Source organism: Trematomus bernacchii, unplaced genomic scaffold, assembly GCF_902827165.1.
Source record: "Trematomus bernacchii unplaced genomic scaffold, fTreBer1.1, whole genome shotgun sequence".
In the NCBI taxonomy this organism is placed as follows: Eukaryota; Metazoa; Chordata; class Actinopteri; order Perciformes; family Nototheniidae; genus Trematomus; species Trematomus bernacchii.
Window position 1 is genome coordinate 5,797,681 of NW_022987910.1, and position 18,455 is coordinate 5,816,135.

Here is an 18,455-nt window from a genome sequence, read left to right on the forward strand (position 1 = left end):
AGGATGAGGTTATATAATACGCGAAACTATCCTTAAAAACACAGTTTAAAGACAGATCAGACCAATTGAAATTGTATATAACCAAAGTCCAATGTAATAGTTTAATTTATTGTCAAAACGTTTCAAAACAAAAGCACTAAAGATCGACATGTCAAGAGGGTTTAAAAATGCTGCTTTCACATGTCCCCCTGAATTTCTGGCTCTAAATGCTTACACCTTTCTTCTATTTGCAAGTTCTTTTCGTAGTCCTTTATTCATTATACTAAACATATCTTATATTTTTAAGTGCAATTAAAAACACATATACTTCAAGAAACGGGTATTTTTCTCTGCCAAATCATCTCTCATGTACAAAAGGGAACACGTCATGTTGCTGGTCTCAATCTGTTTAGAGTTCTCTGATAGCACTTGAAAGCAGCATAGGCCTTTTTATCTATGCACATTTTATCGGTCATTTTCTGGAGTTTTTGCTTTTATATGTCATACGTCAATACAGTCATAAACAAATACAAATATTTCTCACAATTTATCTTTTAAATTTACTCTTTTACCTTTTTATTTTTTTCAAGAAACGCAATTGGATATTTTTTGGCAGGTCTGAGTTTCCGTAGAAGCAGGAAGTAGCGTTTCACAACCGGCTCCGGCGTGACATTCACCGGGTTGTCAGAGTCAAGGGTTAAGAAGAGGGGTAAAACGACCACCCTGCACTCAAACTATAAGTTGTCAAAATGAGAGTTCTACAGGCGGGTCTGTATTTGGCCAAATCTCATCTCCTGGCTCCAGGAAGCGTCACTCTGAAAAAGGTAACGTTAACTGTCTGCAGCTGAACCTATTTGACACCAAACCTCCATCAGCCCTGTGCCTTTCACAATCGGTCAACAGACAGACAGGGATTTGAATATTGATTTTCATGTCCTCAGGTGCTCATCAACAGCTGTCGGACATGCTCCTCCGGGTTCTATCTCAACGAGAGCATCCGCAACATCGGGATCTCGGCTCACATCGACTCCGGGAAGACCACACTGACCGAGCGCGTCCTCTTCTACACCGGCAGGATAGCAGAGATCCACGAGGTGAGTGTGGCTGTGCATTAGGATTAAAACCACCTTTAATAGCCAAATAGTTGTGCACATACAAGGAATTTGACTTTTTGCGCATTGCTCTCGAAGTACATGCATATAGGTAGACATAAAGGCGAGAAACAAGGACAACACCGCTGGACAAATACATCAAGAATAGACAGGACTAATATGTACACAAGTATGTGAAAAAGGCAGCTGTATATCGATAATTATTACTATATAAAGCATCAATGACCAACTACAATGGTTTGGTCTGTAAAGTAATCAGCCACCTTCATTATTAATTGCTCATGTGTACATTTAAGGGCAGCATTTAAAATATGTAGGTTTCCTGATTTTCTCTGTTTATTATCAAATGACACTGGATAGCTTTGGGTTTAGGCCTTACAAAACAAATCATTCAAAGATATCACTTTGGACTGAAAGAAACTGGAGAGATTTATTTTCATTTATAGACCAAATGATTAATCGAGAAAACATTATGGGGAGATTATTTGATTTGATTTTTATTTGCAGGCAGCCTCGAATAGATCTCTATATACTATACATTAAGCTTCTAGGATTTAGAAGATGATAGTTCATCAGAGTGACAGACAGGGAGAAGACACTCTTTTGTTTTGGTGTACAGCGTTCTCCTTGGTTGAGTCCTGGTTGAGTCCAGTGTTTCAATGGTCTACAGTGATGTTACCTATCTGTTTCCTGCCTGTGATTATCAGCATTAGTAGTCTTATATATGAATCAGTTTTTGCTTTCAGGTGAGGTTAAAAGGTGTACAGTTTGAATCTTTCATGGTCTGTTTTCCTCCCCTGGATTGTGTAGGTGAGGGGGAAGGATGGTGTGGGAGCCACTATGGACTCTATGGAGCTGGAGAGGCAGAGAGGCATTACCATCCAGTCAGCTGCTACATACACTGTGTGGAAGGATCACAACATCAACATCATTGATACACCAGGTACTAAATGTTCTTGGGGACAACATGTTTGCATATGACTTCTGATTTAGGTTTTGTTTTAACTAAAGGTCACTGTCTGTTGTTTCTCCAGGTCACGTGGACTTTACCATTGAGGTGGAGCGAGCGCTGCGTGTGCTCGACGGTGCTGTGCTGGTCCTGTGTGCGGTGGGGGGAGTCCAGTGTCAGACTATGACAGTGAACAGGCAGATGAAACGCTACAACGTCCCCTTCCTCACCTTCATCAACAAGCTGGACCGCATGGGCGCCAACCCCAACCGAGCCCTGCTGCAGATGAGGTACAGTATTTATCAAATCACAAGTGATAACGTAACAATAGATACTCTATTAAAAGAACAATATCGTCTGTGAGTAAGTGTGCCAAACTGTTAGATAGATTTCGATAACTAGTGTTTTATTCAGTCTAAAGACAGACAAGGGTTTTGTTAATGTATAATACAGATTGTAAACCAGGAAATCGTGATGATAACAAATCCTGCTTTCGAATGTTTTTTCTGAGATTTTGCTAATAGTAATAGTTTTAATATACTGAGAAATAGACCTGGATGCAAGAAAATTAGAAGTAAGGATTGATTCAGACTAGGGCTGTCAAGTTAACGCGTTAATAACGCGTTAACGCAAAAAAAAATTAACGCCACTAATTATTTTAACGCGATTAACGCATGTGTATTTTTTGTCCTCGGCCGCCGTAGTTTCAGAGCGCATCGAGTGTAAAATACCATCGACAAGCTGATGCTGACAGCCCCGCTCCTGCCGCCCGCTTGTGGCAGACCACACTTCCACGCTCACTGGCAGGCCCGGACTGGCCATCGGGAGGACCGGGAGGGAGTGTGTATGTGTGGCGCGACTCGCGCGAGCGAGGCACACCTACGTGTTGTTGTTAGCATCTGGTGCTAGCTAGCTGCGCTAACGGATATAAGGAGCTGTTTCAATGACATTTCGCCGACAACTGCGCCGAGCACTTGACTTTATGCAGGTAGCCAGACAGTGGGACATTGTACGAAAAGTCAGCGCAACATTATTGCAGCGTCCAGGCAGCTCCCATTCGAGCATATATGCCTTGAGCTGCACATAGCTCAACGATCCATCACAGTGTCTCCACACACACACACACACACACACACACACACACACACACACACACACACACACACACACACACACACACACACACACACACACACACACACACACACACACACACAGTATTATTGTATGAGAGAGGTTCCAGGTTGAATTGAGGCGAATATTTGTAATGTTCAGGTTGTTGTGTTTAATATTCATGAGAATATTTGTCATTGTTCAAATGATAATAAACAAACATATAAAGCATATTTGTCCACTCATATGTTGATAAGAGTATTAAAAACTTGAAAGATATCCCTCTAAGGTACATTTAGAACAGATAAAAAATTTGCGATTAATCGCGATTAACTATGGACTATCATGCGATTAATCGCGATTAAATATTTTAATCGACTGACAGCCCTAATTCAGACTCATGCAGATGTGTTTTTATGGTGCACACTAGGGCTGCCCCAGTGCCCCCTAATAGTCAACTAATCGCTGGTCGACTATTAAGGTCTTAGTCGAGCAATTGTTCTTTAGTCGATTAGTTGAAAAAGAAAAAAAAAAGATTTACAAAACACGTGACTGCTGCGTTCCCTGTGTTGAATCAGACGGAGCTGTGCCAACTTGTTATTGCACTAATTATGTCAGGCAGGACATAAAAAATGTGGGAGCACTTTGAGCATGACAAGGATGAACCCAAGAAAGTTATTTGCAAACTGCAGGCAAAAGTTTGCCTTTTATTCGTCGTCTTCAAATATGACGTATCACCTTAAGCATGTAAGTACTAGCCTAGCTTAGCCTAGCCACTGGTTCTGTTCCTGTATTTATGATCTGAAGCATATTTATTTTCCTTCCTCAGAACCAAACTGAACCATAACGCAGCCTATGTGAACATCCCAATGGGCCTGGAGGGGAACATACGCGGCATCATCGACCTGGTAGAGGATAGGAGCATATATTTTGAAGGACCTTTTGGGTGAGGGTCTCCCCTTATTGCTACTTGACCTTCAAGATATCTGTTTCTGTTATAGTGTGAATTGGGTATTTGTATGTAACTTTAGCATTAGGATTCGATTTTAGCACATATGAGTGATTGAAGATCCTTTTACTACAGAACTATAATACCTACAGTGACAAATCGTTCAAATCATTATCTGTCAGGTTACAAGTGTTTCTTGTTTCTTCCTCCCTGCAGTAAAGATATCCGCTATGATGAGATCCCGGCAGATTTCCGCGCTGAGGCTGCAGACCGGCGGCAGGAGCTGGTGGAGTGCGTGGCTGACACTGATGAAATCTTGGGAGAGATGTACTTGGAGGAAAAGCCTCTAACAAATAGCGACCTGAAGGTTTGTCTTATAAAGAGAACGAATGTGTGAATTAATGAAAGCTTAACCTGGGCCTTGGAGTTTTCTGATAAACTGCTTGTTTTTTAATGAAAACCTTGAACCAGATTAATCTATCTATATCAATCTTGTCGCCATATGATGGCGCTAGTTGAACATTTTGAAAATCATTTTACCACATTTTATGGCAGCCATTTGAAAATTGTAAAGGCCTTTTTTATAAAAAAAAAACACAAATGTCAACCTAATTAAAAACTAAAACGTTTATCCATGCTGCAGCTTTTGAGATATATTAGTTTGGACCAAGTTGTGGAGCGAACCTTGCTCATAAAACATAAGCCTTTTTTCAAATCATTTTCTTAATTTAAACTCCATCAGAAATTCCTCTCATTGCATACCTAAGTTGTGACATTAACGCTATGTGTGCATGAAGAAGGAAAACAGTCTCATTGCCCCGCTCTCAGACTCTTGTCTCTTCTCTGTGTTGCAGGCTGCGATCCGCAGGGCCACCCTGCAGCGCCTCTTCACTCCGGTGCTGGTCGGCACCGCGCTGAAGAACAAAGGCATCCAGGCTCTACTAGACGCTGTCCTGGATTACATGCCAAACCCCACTGAAGTCAAAAACTATGCCAACTTCAATGATGAGTGAGTATTGACCAGGGTAGTAAATGTGTATGGAAAGTTGCCCTTAAAAGTCTCCTATCATGCAAAATGCACTTTTTGATGTCTTTTATACATAAATATGGGTCCCCGGTGTGTCAGAAAATACAACCCTCTCTCTTTTCCTCCTTACCCAAACCCCTAAAACGGGGGTACAACGGAGCTGTCCAGATTTGCGTCTGATATGATGTAATATCGGAAACGTGGGCTGGCTTTACATCCACGGCCCTATCAGAAACGTTGCTATCAGAAACAATGCGCAACGTTTTGGAAGTAATATGGTCTGTGTTTACATTAGCAAGCATTGCTAACACTCAGAGCTAACGCTGTACTGGAGAGAGTATGTGTAAAGAAGCAGGATATAAAAAGGAACTCACCTTGTGGTAAACCGGCAAGAGAAAAAGCCTTTGAGCTCCATACTGTTTCAGAAATAATCCTTGATATGGTTTGGAACATAAAATGGCGTTTAATCACGGCAGGGTTTAGCTGAGTATCTGGGTAGAATGAGCTCTCCTGCATGAGCTCTTATTTCTCAGGGCTGAAATAGAGGGGTATAAGGTATGGCTAGAATGGGGGATCTGTTTGGTATTTTGAGCAAAACACTTCATAGACATGTTTTTTATATATCTGAGACCTATAATATATGCCTACAAATAGTATAATAGGAGACCTTTAATAGTGACACTATATTCAATTCAATTAATATTAGATACAATTTGTCTGTAAAATCTTTAAAATGTGTTTTGAGAAATCTTGACATCAGTTGGTTTCCATTGTGTTAGTGTTGCCGATGAAACAACAAAGATAGAAATGGACCCTACAAGAGACTCTACGAACCCCTTTGTTGCTCTGGCCTTCAAACTGGAGGTCAGTTACTAGCCTTAATCTTTTATATCTGCAATATTGCTTTACAGGAACATTCAAACATGTCATACTTTGTTGTTTCCTGTTGTTCACACTATCAGGCGGGCAAGTTCGGCCAGCTGACATATGTGCGGGTGTACCAGGGCTGCCTGAAGAAGGGAGAGCACATCTACAACACACGCACTAACAAGAGAGTCAGAGTTCAGAGGCTAGTGCGTCTCCACGCCGACCAGATGGAGGTGAGTAGAAGCCTGCGCACGTCAGCAGGCTCTCAGAGGTCACCATTTTCCAGTTCAAACAGCAGAGAAACATGACTGGTCAAAATGCTCAGGTTCCTCATTTGGCACCACTCCAGTGTAAATATAAAAACCACATCCCCTGTGACACCAGAGTTTCCATCTCGTAGCATCAAAACAAGACATGAATGTGATAAATATTCACTCCTATAATAATCACTCAGACTTCCGTTATTAATAACACCGCTTTTGAATCAACCTATTTCTGTATTTTTATATTTGTTTTCTTTCTCTCCAGGACGTGGAGGAGGTTTATGCTGGAGATATTTCTGCTCTGTTTGGGATTGACTGTGCCAGTGGAGACACTTTTACATCCAAGGCTGGTGCTAACCTCTCCATGGTGAGCAACTTCAATGTTATTATATTCTAATGACAAATACATTTTCTCTTAATTTTGTTCCCCTTTTTTATTTCATGATGTAAAGAATCTTGTGCTTAATTTGTGTCCCACAGGAATCTATTCATGTCCCAGAGCCTGTCATTTCCATGTCAATAAAACCAAATAACAAGGTAAAAACTGCTTTGATTTACTCATACTGTATTTAAAGTCTAAATCACATGCATTAACTCTTCTCTCTTTATCCTGCTTCTAACCAGATTGACCTGGATAAATTCTCCAAAGGCATGGGTCGTTTCACCAGGGAAGATCCGACGTTTCGAGTGTATTATGACGCGGAGAGCAAAGAAACCATCATCTCAGGAATGGGCGAGCTTCATCTGGAAATCTACTCCCAGGTACCCAATAAGAACAATCTTCTGCGTCTTTAATACAAGATATATGCATTAAATAGGACACGTTAACTGATTGGTTTTGATTGGTGTAAACATATAGGTGAAAAACCCATGTATTTGCAAATATGACTGCTTTTAGAACTATTTCCCCCAATTCGTAATCTCAACTGAAGTTGATGATTCTTCTGACTTGATTTTAGAGATAGCTCTAGTGTAGGCCCCCAAAGTAAACCCAACTAAAGATTAAATGGATTGATCAGTCCCCTCCATTTAAAAGATGTCTTGTCCCTTTTTAAACCGCAGATATTTGACCTGGTATTCTGTTGGTTTATTCTTGTTTTGCTTTTTCAGAGGATGGAGAGGGAATACAACTGTCCCTGTGTGATGGGAAAACCCAAAGTGGCTTTCAGAGAGACGATCAGTGATCCTGTACAGTAAGTGCGCTCTCGTACACACACACACACACACACACACACACACACACACACACACACACACACACACACACACACACACACACACACACACACACACACACACACACACACACACACACACACACACACACACACACACACACACACACACACACACACACACACACACACACACACACACACACACACACACACACACACACACACACACACACACACTTGTATATACAGTTTATTTTGTCTAAAACCAAGAGCAACCAAAATGACTGCTTAGGTAGCAGAATGTTATAATGTCATCATTATATATGATGGCTTTTTATTTGCAGCATTTCATCTCCAATATTTGAGTACAAGAGAGGAGGATCAGGATGTTGTTTTTGTTGTGGCAGCAGTGTGATGAATGTCAGCAGTTCAGTTTGGGTTAGGAGGTTTTTCACAATGATCGCAGTGTGGCAGCTGCTCCATCTGCTGCACTTTAACGCCCTCTGGAGGAGACCATGTGAACAGCAGCTTCCAGTGAATGATTTCCTGCCAAATAACACGGATTGTCAGATTAACAGGAGATTTCATGCACTGAAAGCTTGAATACTGCATATATTTGGCACGAGAGAAGTTATATTGCTCCAGATTAGGGATTTACTGCTGTAGTCTTCTTGTTTTGTGGTACTATATCACACATTTCTTCTTGTCTACTGGCACATACCAGACTTGCTCAAATTCATCCAGTCCTGAGTTTATAAACTGATATATCAACCAGTTATTCTGATAAACATTCACAATGTTAGTTATTTGTCAAGGAAAAATATAATATGCCTAGTTTTTTTAACGTCGTTTTTGTAGCCATCGACAGTTATTTGACCGACAGTCAAGATTTGCGTAGAGTGATGGTAAAAATAATTGTACATTTTATTATTAAGAATATTATAACAAGTGGTTACCTGGGACACCATCTCATGCAGCAGTACATGACAGTCAAACTTCAGCTGGTCGTTCTCAGTTGCCTGCAGCAGAAAAAAATAAAATAAAGGCAAACGTTGAAGTTTTATAAATAAAACATTCTCGAATCACATCAGCTTTCTTTCAGCTGAATGATAATCATAATAATTATACGCTTAATGTATATAGCACCTTTCATGCAAGATGCAGCCCAAAGTGCTTTACAGAGTAAGACAAGCTACAAAATAAGAGTGAGGAACGTAATTGAAAACGAGTTGTAAACAAACAGAAAGAGTTATATTACAGAACCATAAAACCTGAACAGTGATACTGAACTAAAATTACCCCAAATTAAAATGATAGGTCTTGAATTTACTTAAAATAATTCCAATGGAGTTTGCTGTTCTAAGACTATTAAGGTCTATGATCGAAACAATGACTGATAATACAAAGAGTCTGAATAACATACATGTTATGTTGAATAGACAACTTAATATTTATACATCACTAGCTCTGCTTATCAATGAGCAGATAAAAAAACGGACGAAACAAACCTACCAGCTGTGTGATGTTGGCCACCTGAGCCATGTTGTACAGAGTGTTCTCACTGGACTCATTCAGCATGATGAAGCTGGAAGCCACGATGCAGAGGTGCCAGAAAGGCTTCATGTCGGGATCAATGTGACCGTAGCTGTCTGTTGGTCACAACGTGGTGTGTTAGGAAACAAGTTAATTTGCACGTGGTTAAGCCTTGTCACTACCAATTATGCAAAGATAAATTGATTAGTTGTCAACTTTTTTTAATTGAGGTTAACATGTTGGGCCTTGGGAAATATTGATGGACATTAACAAAAAATCGATTAACCAAGAAAATACTTGACAGACTGATTGCTATGGAAAATAACATACTGCGTTGGCTTATAATGTACTGTCACACCATTGAGGATCAGAATGTCAGCCATTTGTGTCGTGTTAGTATTTTTGAGAGGAACAATGAGTTCACTCAAAAACTTAGTGTTGAAATCCACAAATGCTTCACGTGCACTGCACACTGCCCATGTTGTGCAATGCATGGCTTTGTGCATTGATCAGGAGCAACATCATGCAGTGTTTGTTTTCTTACCAGGTAAATTGTGTGCAGATAAAAGGCTATGGCTCATCTTGTACTGTTGGTACAAGGCCTCTTCTTGAGCTATGGTGTTGATTTTAAGGAGCTCCTCACACGAGGCCTGGACCTGAGGAGAGCGCTGCTGCCCCCCCCCCGGAAACAAAACCTCTGCAGAGCATTTCTCTGTCGTCTGGGGGGAGTTTACAGAGAGGGGATGGTTAAAATAAAGAAGGATATAATGGAAAGGAAGGTTTGATAAGAGAGAGGAGAGGGAAGTATACAGAGCAAAGGCGTAGTCCAGATGTTACCATGGCAGCCGGTGAGTCAGTGTTGCACCACACTGCCTCCTTTTATCTGCTGTTTAGTTAAAGCTTGTCTGACCTGCTCGCTCTAAAGCCAGGGATTATTAACTTTAAACACAAATGTAGCCTAAGACTAGCTTCAAATATATTTTCATTGTTTTGTGTATGGAAAATCACAACTCAAACCCTTTTTAATGTAAATGCAGCGAGTTAAACATAGTGTGTCTTCACAGACAAACCAAGTGAGAGGGGGTGGTCAAAGCTTTCCAGACACAGAATTTGTCATTTTAGATTTTTACGGGTACTTTTTATTAACGTACAGGTAGAATTGACTCATTGACAGTCATTTTATTTTCGTTAAGGGCACTGTCCCTGTGAAATATAATAAAACAAATTCAAAAAGCTGCCCCATATGTTAAAAAAAAGCTACTCTTAATTCAAGAACACATGGCTGTATGTAATCCACACGTAAGCTTTTTACAGTAAATCACATCTTACATTGCTGATTATCTCCTGCACTGAGATCTCCAGCTGATACTTTCTTCCGGAGTCTTCAACATCCTAAAAGTCAGAAATAACCACAGTTAGTAAGAGAAACAACTTCACTGTAAGGTAAACTGTAAGCGTTCAACTTTGGCTGACCTCTGCATTTCCGCTGTGGACCCTGTGCAGTCCCAGCAGCCGGTATGGGGAGCCGTATCGAGTGTTGAGGTAGTGTTGGACCACTTTGGCTGCTCTCTGCGCCTGGTAGTGATTGGGGTTCAGCTCTCCTGTCGCCATCACATCCTCGTCTGCCTCCTCTTCCACCAATATGTCCAGCTGTTAACCCAGAGAGAAGAGAGCGCAGACAGTGAGAGAGGAAATAAGAAAAAGACTGTTTTCAAAGAGGGATGGGCTTCTAAGGACTTTGACCCTCGGTTGTCAGCAGGGAGAAGCTTTTGTCTTCAGCTTCAGACACAAGGAAAACCTCCATTGGGAAAAAAGGGGAAAGCAAAAAGAACAACAATAGGGTGAAGAGGTGTACAGCTGAAAAAGTGTTTAAATAAGGGAGTCTGATCTTGCCTGTAACTGAAACGCTGGAACTTCTCTGCCTGTTAGTTTGACAGGTGGAAACTTTTATGTGTCCGCTGCTCTGTGTGTAAATGGAGAGATTACTTCCCACTTCCTCCTTCAGAGCTCTTGGACTTCCCCCCTTTTTTTTTTTAAAGAGACAGAGCTCTTTTCTTTTGTTTCCCCTCAGCTTCTCTTCTCTCTATTGAATCAGCTTTATAACAGGAATGCAACCGTGGATCAGTAACATTTGTTGCTCCAGTGTTTGAGCTGCTATTCAAATTTTAAATGAGATTTCCGTGATAGATTAGTTTGATATATTTGTATGTGACATCCCAAGTGTATCAGTGCCAACACTGATGATATGATCTTTTTCACTAATATTGGTCTAATACTAGTAACTGTAGTCTAATGACAAATGGAGGTGCAGAACTTAGCGAGTCTTCTTGTAAATTGTATTTGACAATAACATGAGTTATTTTTTTGTGTTAAATGGCTCCGAAAGAAATCATAAAAATAGTGTATTTTCACATTGCTTATGTATTACAGAAAGATATCTCATACACACACACAGGAAAGAAACAAGATCTAGATTTCCCTGTCTTCACTAAACCAATATATGGTTAATATTTGAGTTGACTATTGAGTATCATCTTTTTCAGTTAGTCTTCAGCCATCCATCTTGTGTTGGTGGTTCTGTCTTCTACCATATCTGTCATCTCTTAACATGTACTGCCATATTTAAAAGTACAGTACCATACATGACCTAGCTATATCCAAAATGTATTAAATAATAGTGCACTATTATTTGTAATACTTTTAAAGTACAGCAAACATTAATATCCATCTAAGAAATCAAATGATGTGGGATTTGTTTTGAATTCTGTACTTATGTGTGCTCTTTTTTCTTTCCCTGCAGGTTTGACTTCCTTCACAAGAAGCAGAGCGGCGGCTCGGGGCAGTACGGTAAAGTTATCGGATACATTGAGCCTCTTGATGGCGAGCATCAGACCGGCCTGGAGTTTGAAGACCTGACTGTTGGAACCAACATCCCGAAGCAGTTTGTACCAGCTGTCGAAAAGGTTTGTTTCCCAAACTTCAAAGTAGAAAAAAAGCTACAAAGGTTACTTGAACTCTAAGCTAAAGACAAGCTCTTGTTTTTCTGTAATTAATTGTTTCTTCCCATCATGCTGCAGGGCTTCAGGGAGGCCTGTGAGAAGGGACCCCTGAGCGGGCACAAGATCTCAGGACTAAAGTTCGTCCTGGAGGATGGAGCGAGTCACTTGGTGGACTCCTGTGAGATGTCCTTCATCCGTGCAGGGGAGGGTGCTCTAAAACAAGGTGAGGGTCTGACCTCCTGTTTCACGTCTGTTGTTGTCAGCGTTTGTTAATGCAATGCGTTCTCCTCAGCGATGGAGAGAGCCAGCACGGCCATCCTGGAGCCCGTCATGTCTGTGGAGATCGTAGCTCCTGTGGAGTTTCAGGGAGTGGTCATCGCTGGTGTAACCCGCCGGCATGGAGTCATCTCCGAACACGACGGTACGGAGGAATACATCACCCTGTGCGCTGAGGTGAGTCCAGTTTGTGAATGACTCGCATCCAGCATGCATCTGCAGTCTTCAGCTTTCATTTGTTGTCTCTTATGCTCCTCCAGCCTTGGTATTTGACGAATTTACAAACTCTTCCCAACAGATTCCACTTAACAACATGTTCGGATACGCCACAGAACTACGCTCCTCCACTGAAGTAAGTTCAACCCTCAAACGCCAACATCTGTAGAACATCTGTAGTGCATATACTGTAAAGTGAATGCTATTCCCTGTGTTTTTATTCATCAATGGATGACAAGCTTTCTAAAATAGTAGCATTCTAATGAAAAGACCAAATGCTACATATTCCGTATTAATAAAAAAAAAAAATTGTTATGAATATAAACATTATTACTTTCTATATTGCACATACATCTACTTTTCCTGTTTACATTTAATATATCCATTTGAAATACTATCAGCCAGTACTTTACTTTATTTAGTTTTATTTATGCCTTACTACTTAATGCGTTTCTTATTTGCTTTGACTTGTTTCTTTTACTGATTATTTATTATTATAAAGATATTTAAACAGCTTTGTTGAAAGGTGCCTAAAAGCCAAGATTTGTTTTGATTACGAATGCTTTGTAGGAATAATAAAGAACTTAAAAATACAAATATTGATGAAATGGTCTTTTGAAACATGCTGGATTTCCCGGCCTGGAGTAATTCCTGCAGTCTTCCTTTCTGGTTGTTGGCAGGACCTCCACCAATCAATTGAGAGGAGTCTTAGAGTTCAAAACAACTTTGATAAACTAACATTCTTTATCTGATGTTTATTCAGGGAAAAGGGGAGTACACCATGGAGTACAGCAGATACCAGCCCTGCCTGCAGGCAACCCAAGAGGAAATCATCCAGAAATACTTGGAGTCTACAGGGCAGCTGCCTGTGAAGAAGAGCAAGTGGAAGGCCTAAAAAAGCATTATCCACCGATTAGACTGGACTTAAACACGACCACCGTCCCTCATGTCTACACACATCAACCGTGACTCAACAATAAGGCCTACATTTGAGGAGCCATGAAAAAACTGACACTTTACTTTTGTAGCTATTGTTTCTCCCTAATGTTTGACCCACTGCAGAAAACATATTTATTACCTTGATTTTACAAACATTTGACCTAGTTGGTATAAAAAACTCTCTGTTTTGACTTGAGCGTAAAATGGCTTTTGTACTATGTACAGAATGGTATTCATGGAAAAATGTCTGCCACAAAGATATATATCCGTCTTTTAAAGTGTAGTTCTTTTTATGTGCGCGTCATTTGTCTCCACAACTACAAATGTAGTACACATTTTTCTTGTACAGCAGCATGCTCCTGGCAACCTTTAGATCTAATGATGTAAATGATTATCTACAAAAATATAAAAACAGCTATATGGATCTTTTGTTGACGATGACTTGACTTGCTTAGTCAAATAGGCAATTTTTTTTACGAAGTAATGAGAACATCTCTGTTAAACACAAGATTTAAAGTGGTGCGTTTGACTGGTTCTTATGGAGATACTCCGTTTTATGGATCAAAAAAGTTGTAGTCCAGCCTCCCTAGAAAAGCTAGATCTTCCTCACCGTTTCAGAGAGCTCTGTTTCCTCCACTGTCTCTGGGACGCTGTTGGGATGAACCGTCGTGAACGCTGAGTCAGCTTCAGGTCTGTGCGTCACGCTGGGGCTCCCGGTCACCCCACTCAACACAGCCAGAAGCACAACGATCCTCAGACTCATTATAGTAAGCTGTAAAACACAGAGGCCAGAGAAAAGGAGAAAGCCACTTCTGTGAAGGAGCGCAGGAAAGGAAATGACCCTCCTGTCAGTGTGGAGTTATGTAACGGAGGAGGAGGGAGCAGAAAGAAGAGACTGTCCAGATCTCAGGCTTCCTGGCACAGTCTGTTTATTTTTGTTCTCCTCTTAACTAAAACAAACTGCTCTACTTTATCTGGTTCTGTTCCTCGTACGCTCTCATGCAACTCACTTAAGTTGTCAGCGCCTAAATGTTTCCACAGCCTCACGAGATGAACTGATTAGTTTAGCAACAGTAATCCCATTAGAGCAGCTGTGACTAATGTGAGCTTGATGTTTTGCAGCCTCACTCGTTCCACTGTGTGCCAGATTAAATGAAGCAGGATGTTCACTGAGACAAATCAAACACGTCCTGGCAATTTGGGGTTGTTAAAACGCTAAATCTACACAGTTAAATATATATTAAGGAGAGTTATGAAAACATCAGCTGGAAAAGTAGCTCACAATCCAACATCCAACAATATTCTCACAGGACACACTAACACTTTGGAGATTATTTAGTAATTTCTTAAATTGTTCTGATATCATGGACCTTAGATTTAAAAATAAATAAAAATGGTTTATATACTCAGCTGTATCTCTTTGGTCTGGAAAAGGTAGTGATATTTTCCGTCAGATTTTAAGTTTAAGATGTTTTTCTTCAGTTATATAAAGTATCAGACTCTTATTTGGGAAATACACCTTGACCTCAGTCACATTTCTGAATCTAATCATGTAACTTATTATCTTTCCTAAAATTAGATGAATTGAAGAATTGCTTTTGATGAGCATGTTTAAATCTCCAAAATAGAGATGCTATTTGCTGGTCAGGAAAACTTTAATGAGACCTAATCAATAACAGAAAGGCTTTTCACCGGTTGCACTGAGGTGCAGTTAATGCTCTGTGCATAATATGTACATACACTCAGTAACTGTGGGGGAAACTTCTGTGTAGCAATGCAGTGGGAGTCACCGACTCAGGAAGGAGACACGGGGTAGAGCTGGAGCTTTGATGGCAAACACTGATGGGTTTATTTAGGAGCTTCGGCCGGAGAATTCACAAAACAAGTCAAAGAGTCAGAGGTTCTGATTTCACGGTAGAGTTGCCACGTCAATTCTGAAGAACTCTACCCCAGACCCATGTATTTAGCTAATTCAGAGAGAATAATCAACATTGTGCATAACAAGATAGAATCATAACACCTCTATCAGCTGACGCCAACAAGCAGGAACAGGGAGACAAAACACTGAGAGCACAGCAGCCAAGGTTACAGGTGCGTGTGCTCAGCCAGGACAGTATGAACTGATAAACTGGGTCAAAGTTATGGGCCTTGGAAAATATTTCCCCAACAGTAACCACATAATAGGGTAAACCTGTATGATCTACTGCAATTCAATAAAATAGCTCATAAATAATAATAAAGAATAATAATAAAAGTAGACTTTGTAGCAGAACAGTTATCATGGTCTAATGTCTTGAAATTCTAGGTACTGTGGACATAAATACACATTGGATTATAGAAATCTCGTCTTAGATATAACAGTAAAGTGGGTCTCCAACTATGCTTAGTTGGGTTCTTGAATTTGAGGGAATTGGCACATTTCAAAGAGTGTATATAAAAAACATAATTGGAAGACACTTCAACTCTGTGTTACAAGGTCAAAAACTACATTTAAGACACAGAGCACATCTCAGTCAACTTCTTCCTTCTCTTCTTTACTCCAGGCTCCTCATGGAAAACTGCAGGACTTTGAGCGCCATGTCCACTTGTACAATCTGTCTCTGGAACTTCATTCTGCCTTCTTCTACATTCATGACCGATATTTCCCAGCTGCGCCTCCCGGGGCAGATTATCGATAAGCTCGTAGAGGGTGAAGATGCTGAAGCAGATTTCATCGTAGGCTGTTTTTGTGCCGCACTCAAACAGGCAGGCGAAGGCCACAGCAGGTGGGGCCCCGGGTGAGGGGGACAACTCTAGATAAGCCAGGTCGGAGTAAGCACTGGGGCCCTCGTAGATCACCCAGGGGCCCCGCCAACTGTCTGGATCACGGGGGAACAGGCTGAGGAAGATGCCTAGATCCCTGCGTGCTGAGGTCCATGTCGGGTGGGAGTATACTACCCAGGTGGGGGTGAGGAAATCTGGAGGACTGGGGCTAGGGTTGGGAACAGAGGTGGAAATGTTTGAGGAAGTCCAGTGTCTGGAGTGACTTGTAGGTTGATGCAAATGACTGTCAAGAGAAGTACATAAATGTAACGGGGCAGGAAATCCCACAATGCTTCCATGACAACCGTTTCGAGGCTCCACCAGCCGCTGCACCAGCTGCCCCTCCTGAAACACGGCTCCATCGTCCAGACTGAGGGCCTGCACCCGGTATCCCAGAGGGCTGCGGGCGTTACAGTACAGCACGTTAGTCCCGTCCTCCTCATCCACAGACACCATCTGACACTCCACGCTCTCAGGCACTGGCACCGCCTCCCCGAAATGCCAGGTCCGCCCGTGGGTGTCACTGTGGAAGCAGAAGGCGCGGGGAGTGGTCTGGCACAGCTGTCCGAAGCACTCTTTGCACTCAATGTGGTAAGCGTAGGCAGGTATCAGCAGGCGGCCCGACTTCAGCTGGATGCCGTGGCCCGGGCCGAGAGCAAAAGTGGCCCATTCTGCAGGGAGGGAGCAGGAAGTGAGAAGCAGGGGATGCATGAGGGGGCTGATGCCTGACACTTAAAGGATGTGTTCCCATTTGGTCAAGTCTGTCTAAAAATGAAACTCAGAGTACATAATTAGCAAGAGTTTTTTCTTTTAGAAAGACTTGGAAAAGTTTAAAACTATCTTTTAACAAGTTCAGTTTGCACACCGTTGCACATCCCCCACTTTCTGAGCAGTTTAATTGATAACCCTGAGATGCTCGCCTTAAGCAGATATCAAGAGTGAGCTACACTCATCTGGTAAGCTGACTTTTCACCGAGTACCCATACTCTTTGTTTCTTTTTCATATTTTTAGTTTTCAGCCCCAAATTATGCTGACATTTTGTCAAACAATCTGGAACCGCATAGACTTTATATATCTTTTCATCACCACAGATACAGGAGAATGCAGAAGAATCAGAAAACTCTTCTGAGATCAATGTTTAAAATCATTTTGCATAGAAAAAGACAGCTTTCTAAGTTTTAAATAATCAGAAAATAATATGTTAAGTCTGTTAAAGGGTGGATCTTTCCTTAATTTCAAGGCTTTATTGTCATATGCACATTAGCTACAGAGTAGATATGACAATGAAAATCTTAATTCACAGGCCCCTCCAACAGTACAACATGAATATATATAGGACATAAAACAAATAAAAAAGATAAAATAGTAATGAAGCCCTAACCTTTGATAGTATCTCCTATGACACTCTTGGTGAGGTCGGTGACAGGACTCCAGGTGCCTCCTTGGTCGGTGCTGCAGACGTAACAGAGACGGGTAACATTCCTCCCCGACACCAGCTGATAAGACTCCGAGGTGTGACCCAGGACAGCGATGAAGAACAAGAAGAGAGTTCCTGTGAACTCATCGTACACCGGGCACGGGTTCATGGAGCGATGGCCTGGCAGGAAAGCAGTGCCCAGGACACGAAGGTCATCCCACTGCAGCAAGAAAGGAGGGAGGTTATAATATCAGAGAGGAAGAGTCTAAAAATATTAAAATACTTCCTTTATACCCGGTAAAATGCCTGAGAAACAAGGTAGTTTCAAGGTGTCTTCTACATAAAAAAAGGTGTTGTAATTGACCTCTTTGTGTATTTATGTACTTAGGAAATTTAAGACAGGAAATGGAATTCTGTGGTGAACATTTTGAAGAAACCACTTAATACTGTTACTCAAGTAGAGAATTGCTTGACTATAACCATAGAATATAGTAAAGCTCTCAAATCTGAAGGGCTCTACAGTATCTACCTCCACATAGTTCCTGTAGAAAGTGCCTTTCCTGAGGACCAGCAGGTGAGCCTGAGAGTCGGACGGGCTGAGTCTCTCCTCACAGAAGGCCATGAAGGTCCTGGAGCGAGACAAATAGAGCAGCGCTGGCACTCTGTACGTCACTCCGTTGAGCTCCTTGTGGAAAAGCACCGACCTCGCTGGAAAATAGGGCGACCTCATGCTCTCCAGTGCTCAGGAAATGTAAAGAGAACTCCAAATCCTCTGAGAAGGAGCTTAACAAAGATACAAAAATAAATAAATAAAAATATGTCTATCATGTAAAAA

The 18,455-nt window shown here is 41.3% G+C and overlaps 3 protein-coding genes across 4 annotated transcripts; 1 reads left to right on the forward strand and 2 right to left on the reverse strand.

The window, feature by feature from the left end:
- Positions 1-615: 615 nt before the first annotated feature.
- On the forward strand, positions 616-13,824 carry gfm1 (G elongation factor, mitochondrial 1). Its single transcript, XM_034115335.1, has 18 exons — positions 616-803; positions 921-1,073; positions 1,902-2,034; positions 2,126-2,330; positions 3,983-4,099; positions 4,319-4,469; positions 4,957-5,111; positions 5,909-5,993; positions 6,092-6,229; positions 6,525-6,626; positions 6,740-6,796; positions 6,884-7,021; positions 7,370-7,452; positions 11,771-11,933; positions 12,048-12,192; positions 12,262-12,422; positions 12,544-12,597; positions 13,225-13,824. The coding sequence occupies exons 1-18, from the start codon at positions 729-731 to the stop codon at positions 13,354-13,356; spliced, it is 2,247 nt and encodes a 748-aa protein (XP_033971226.1). The 5' UTR covers positions 616-728; the 3' UTR covers positions 13,357-13,824.
- On the reverse strand, positions 7,675-14,299 carry lxn (latexin). 2 transcript variants are annotated; one of them, XM_034115337.1, is made up of 7 exons: positions 14,011-14,299; positions 10,444-10,620; positions 10,300-10,362; positions 9,515-9,689; positions 8,950-9,086; positions 8,394-8,456; positions 7,675-7,983 (listed from the first exon to the last, which is right to left on the reverse strand). In XM_034115337.1, exons 1-7 carry the CDS (start codon positions 14,161-14,163, stop codon positions 7,867-7,869), a joined length of 885 nt encoding a protein of 294 aa, XP_033971228.1. In that variant the 5' UTR covers positions 14,164-14,299; the 3' UTR covers positions 7,675-7,866. The 2 variants fall into 2 exon arrangements, with proteins under 2 accessions (XP_033971228.1, XP_033971229.1); XM_034115338.1 differs by lacking the exon at positions 14,011-14,299 and adding an exon at positions 10,864-10,960.
- A 1,211-nt stretch (positions 14,300-15,510) lies between these two features.
- Positions 15,511-18,350, reverse strand: neu4 (sialidase 4). The gene is made up of 3 exons (XM_034115339.1): positions 18,150-18,350; positions 17,585-17,840; positions 15,511-16,873 (listed from the first exon to the last, which is right to left on the reverse strand). Exons 1-3 carry the CDS (start codon positions 18,348-18,350, stop codon positions 15,891-15,893), a joined length of 1,440 nt encoding a protein of 479 aa, XP_033971230.1. The 3' UTR covers positions 15,511-15,890.
- Positions 18,351-18,455: the final 105 nt, after the last annotated feature.

Excerpts from the sequence above, each read along its gene's own strand:
- gfm1 (XM_034115335.1), top strand. The coding sequence starts at position 729 with ATGAGAGTTCTACAGGCGGGTCTGTATTTGGCCAAATCTCATCTCCTG. Across the intron at positions 7,022-7,369 it reads ATCTGGAAATCTACTCCCAG|AGGATGGAGAGGGAATACAA; the intron begins GTACCCAATAAG and ends TTGCTTTTTCAG. Across the intron at positions 12,423-12,543 it reads ACATCACCCTGTGCGCTGAG|ATTCCACTTAACAACATGTT; the intron begins GTGAGTCCAGTT and ends TCTTCCCAACAG.
- lxn (XM_034115337.1), bottom strand. The coding sequence starts at position 14,163 with ATGAGTCTGAGGATCGTTGTGCTTCTGGCTGTGTTGAGTGGGGTGACC. Across the intron at positions 9,690-10,299 it reads TGCAGGAGATAATCAGCAAT|ACGACAGAGAAATGCTCTGC; the intron begins GTAAGATGTGAT and ends AACTCCCCCCAG. Across the intron at positions 8,457-8,949 it reads TGGCCAACATCACACAGCTG|GCAACTGAGAACGACCAGCT; the intron begins GTAGGTTTGTTT and ends TTTCTGCTGCAG.
- neu4 (XM_034115339.1), bottom strand. The coding sequence starts at position 18,350 with ATGAGGTCGCCCTATTTTCCAGCGAGGTCGGTGCTTTTCCACAAGGAG. Across the intron at positions 17,841-18,149 it reads TCTACAGGAACTATGTGGAG|TGGGATGACCTTCGTGTCCT; the intron begins GTAGATACTGTA and ends TTCTTGCTGCAG. Across the intron at positions 16,874-17,584 it reads CATAGGAGATACTATCAAAG|AATGGGCCACTTTTGCTCTC; the intron begins GTTAGGGCTTCA and ends CCCTCCCTGCAG.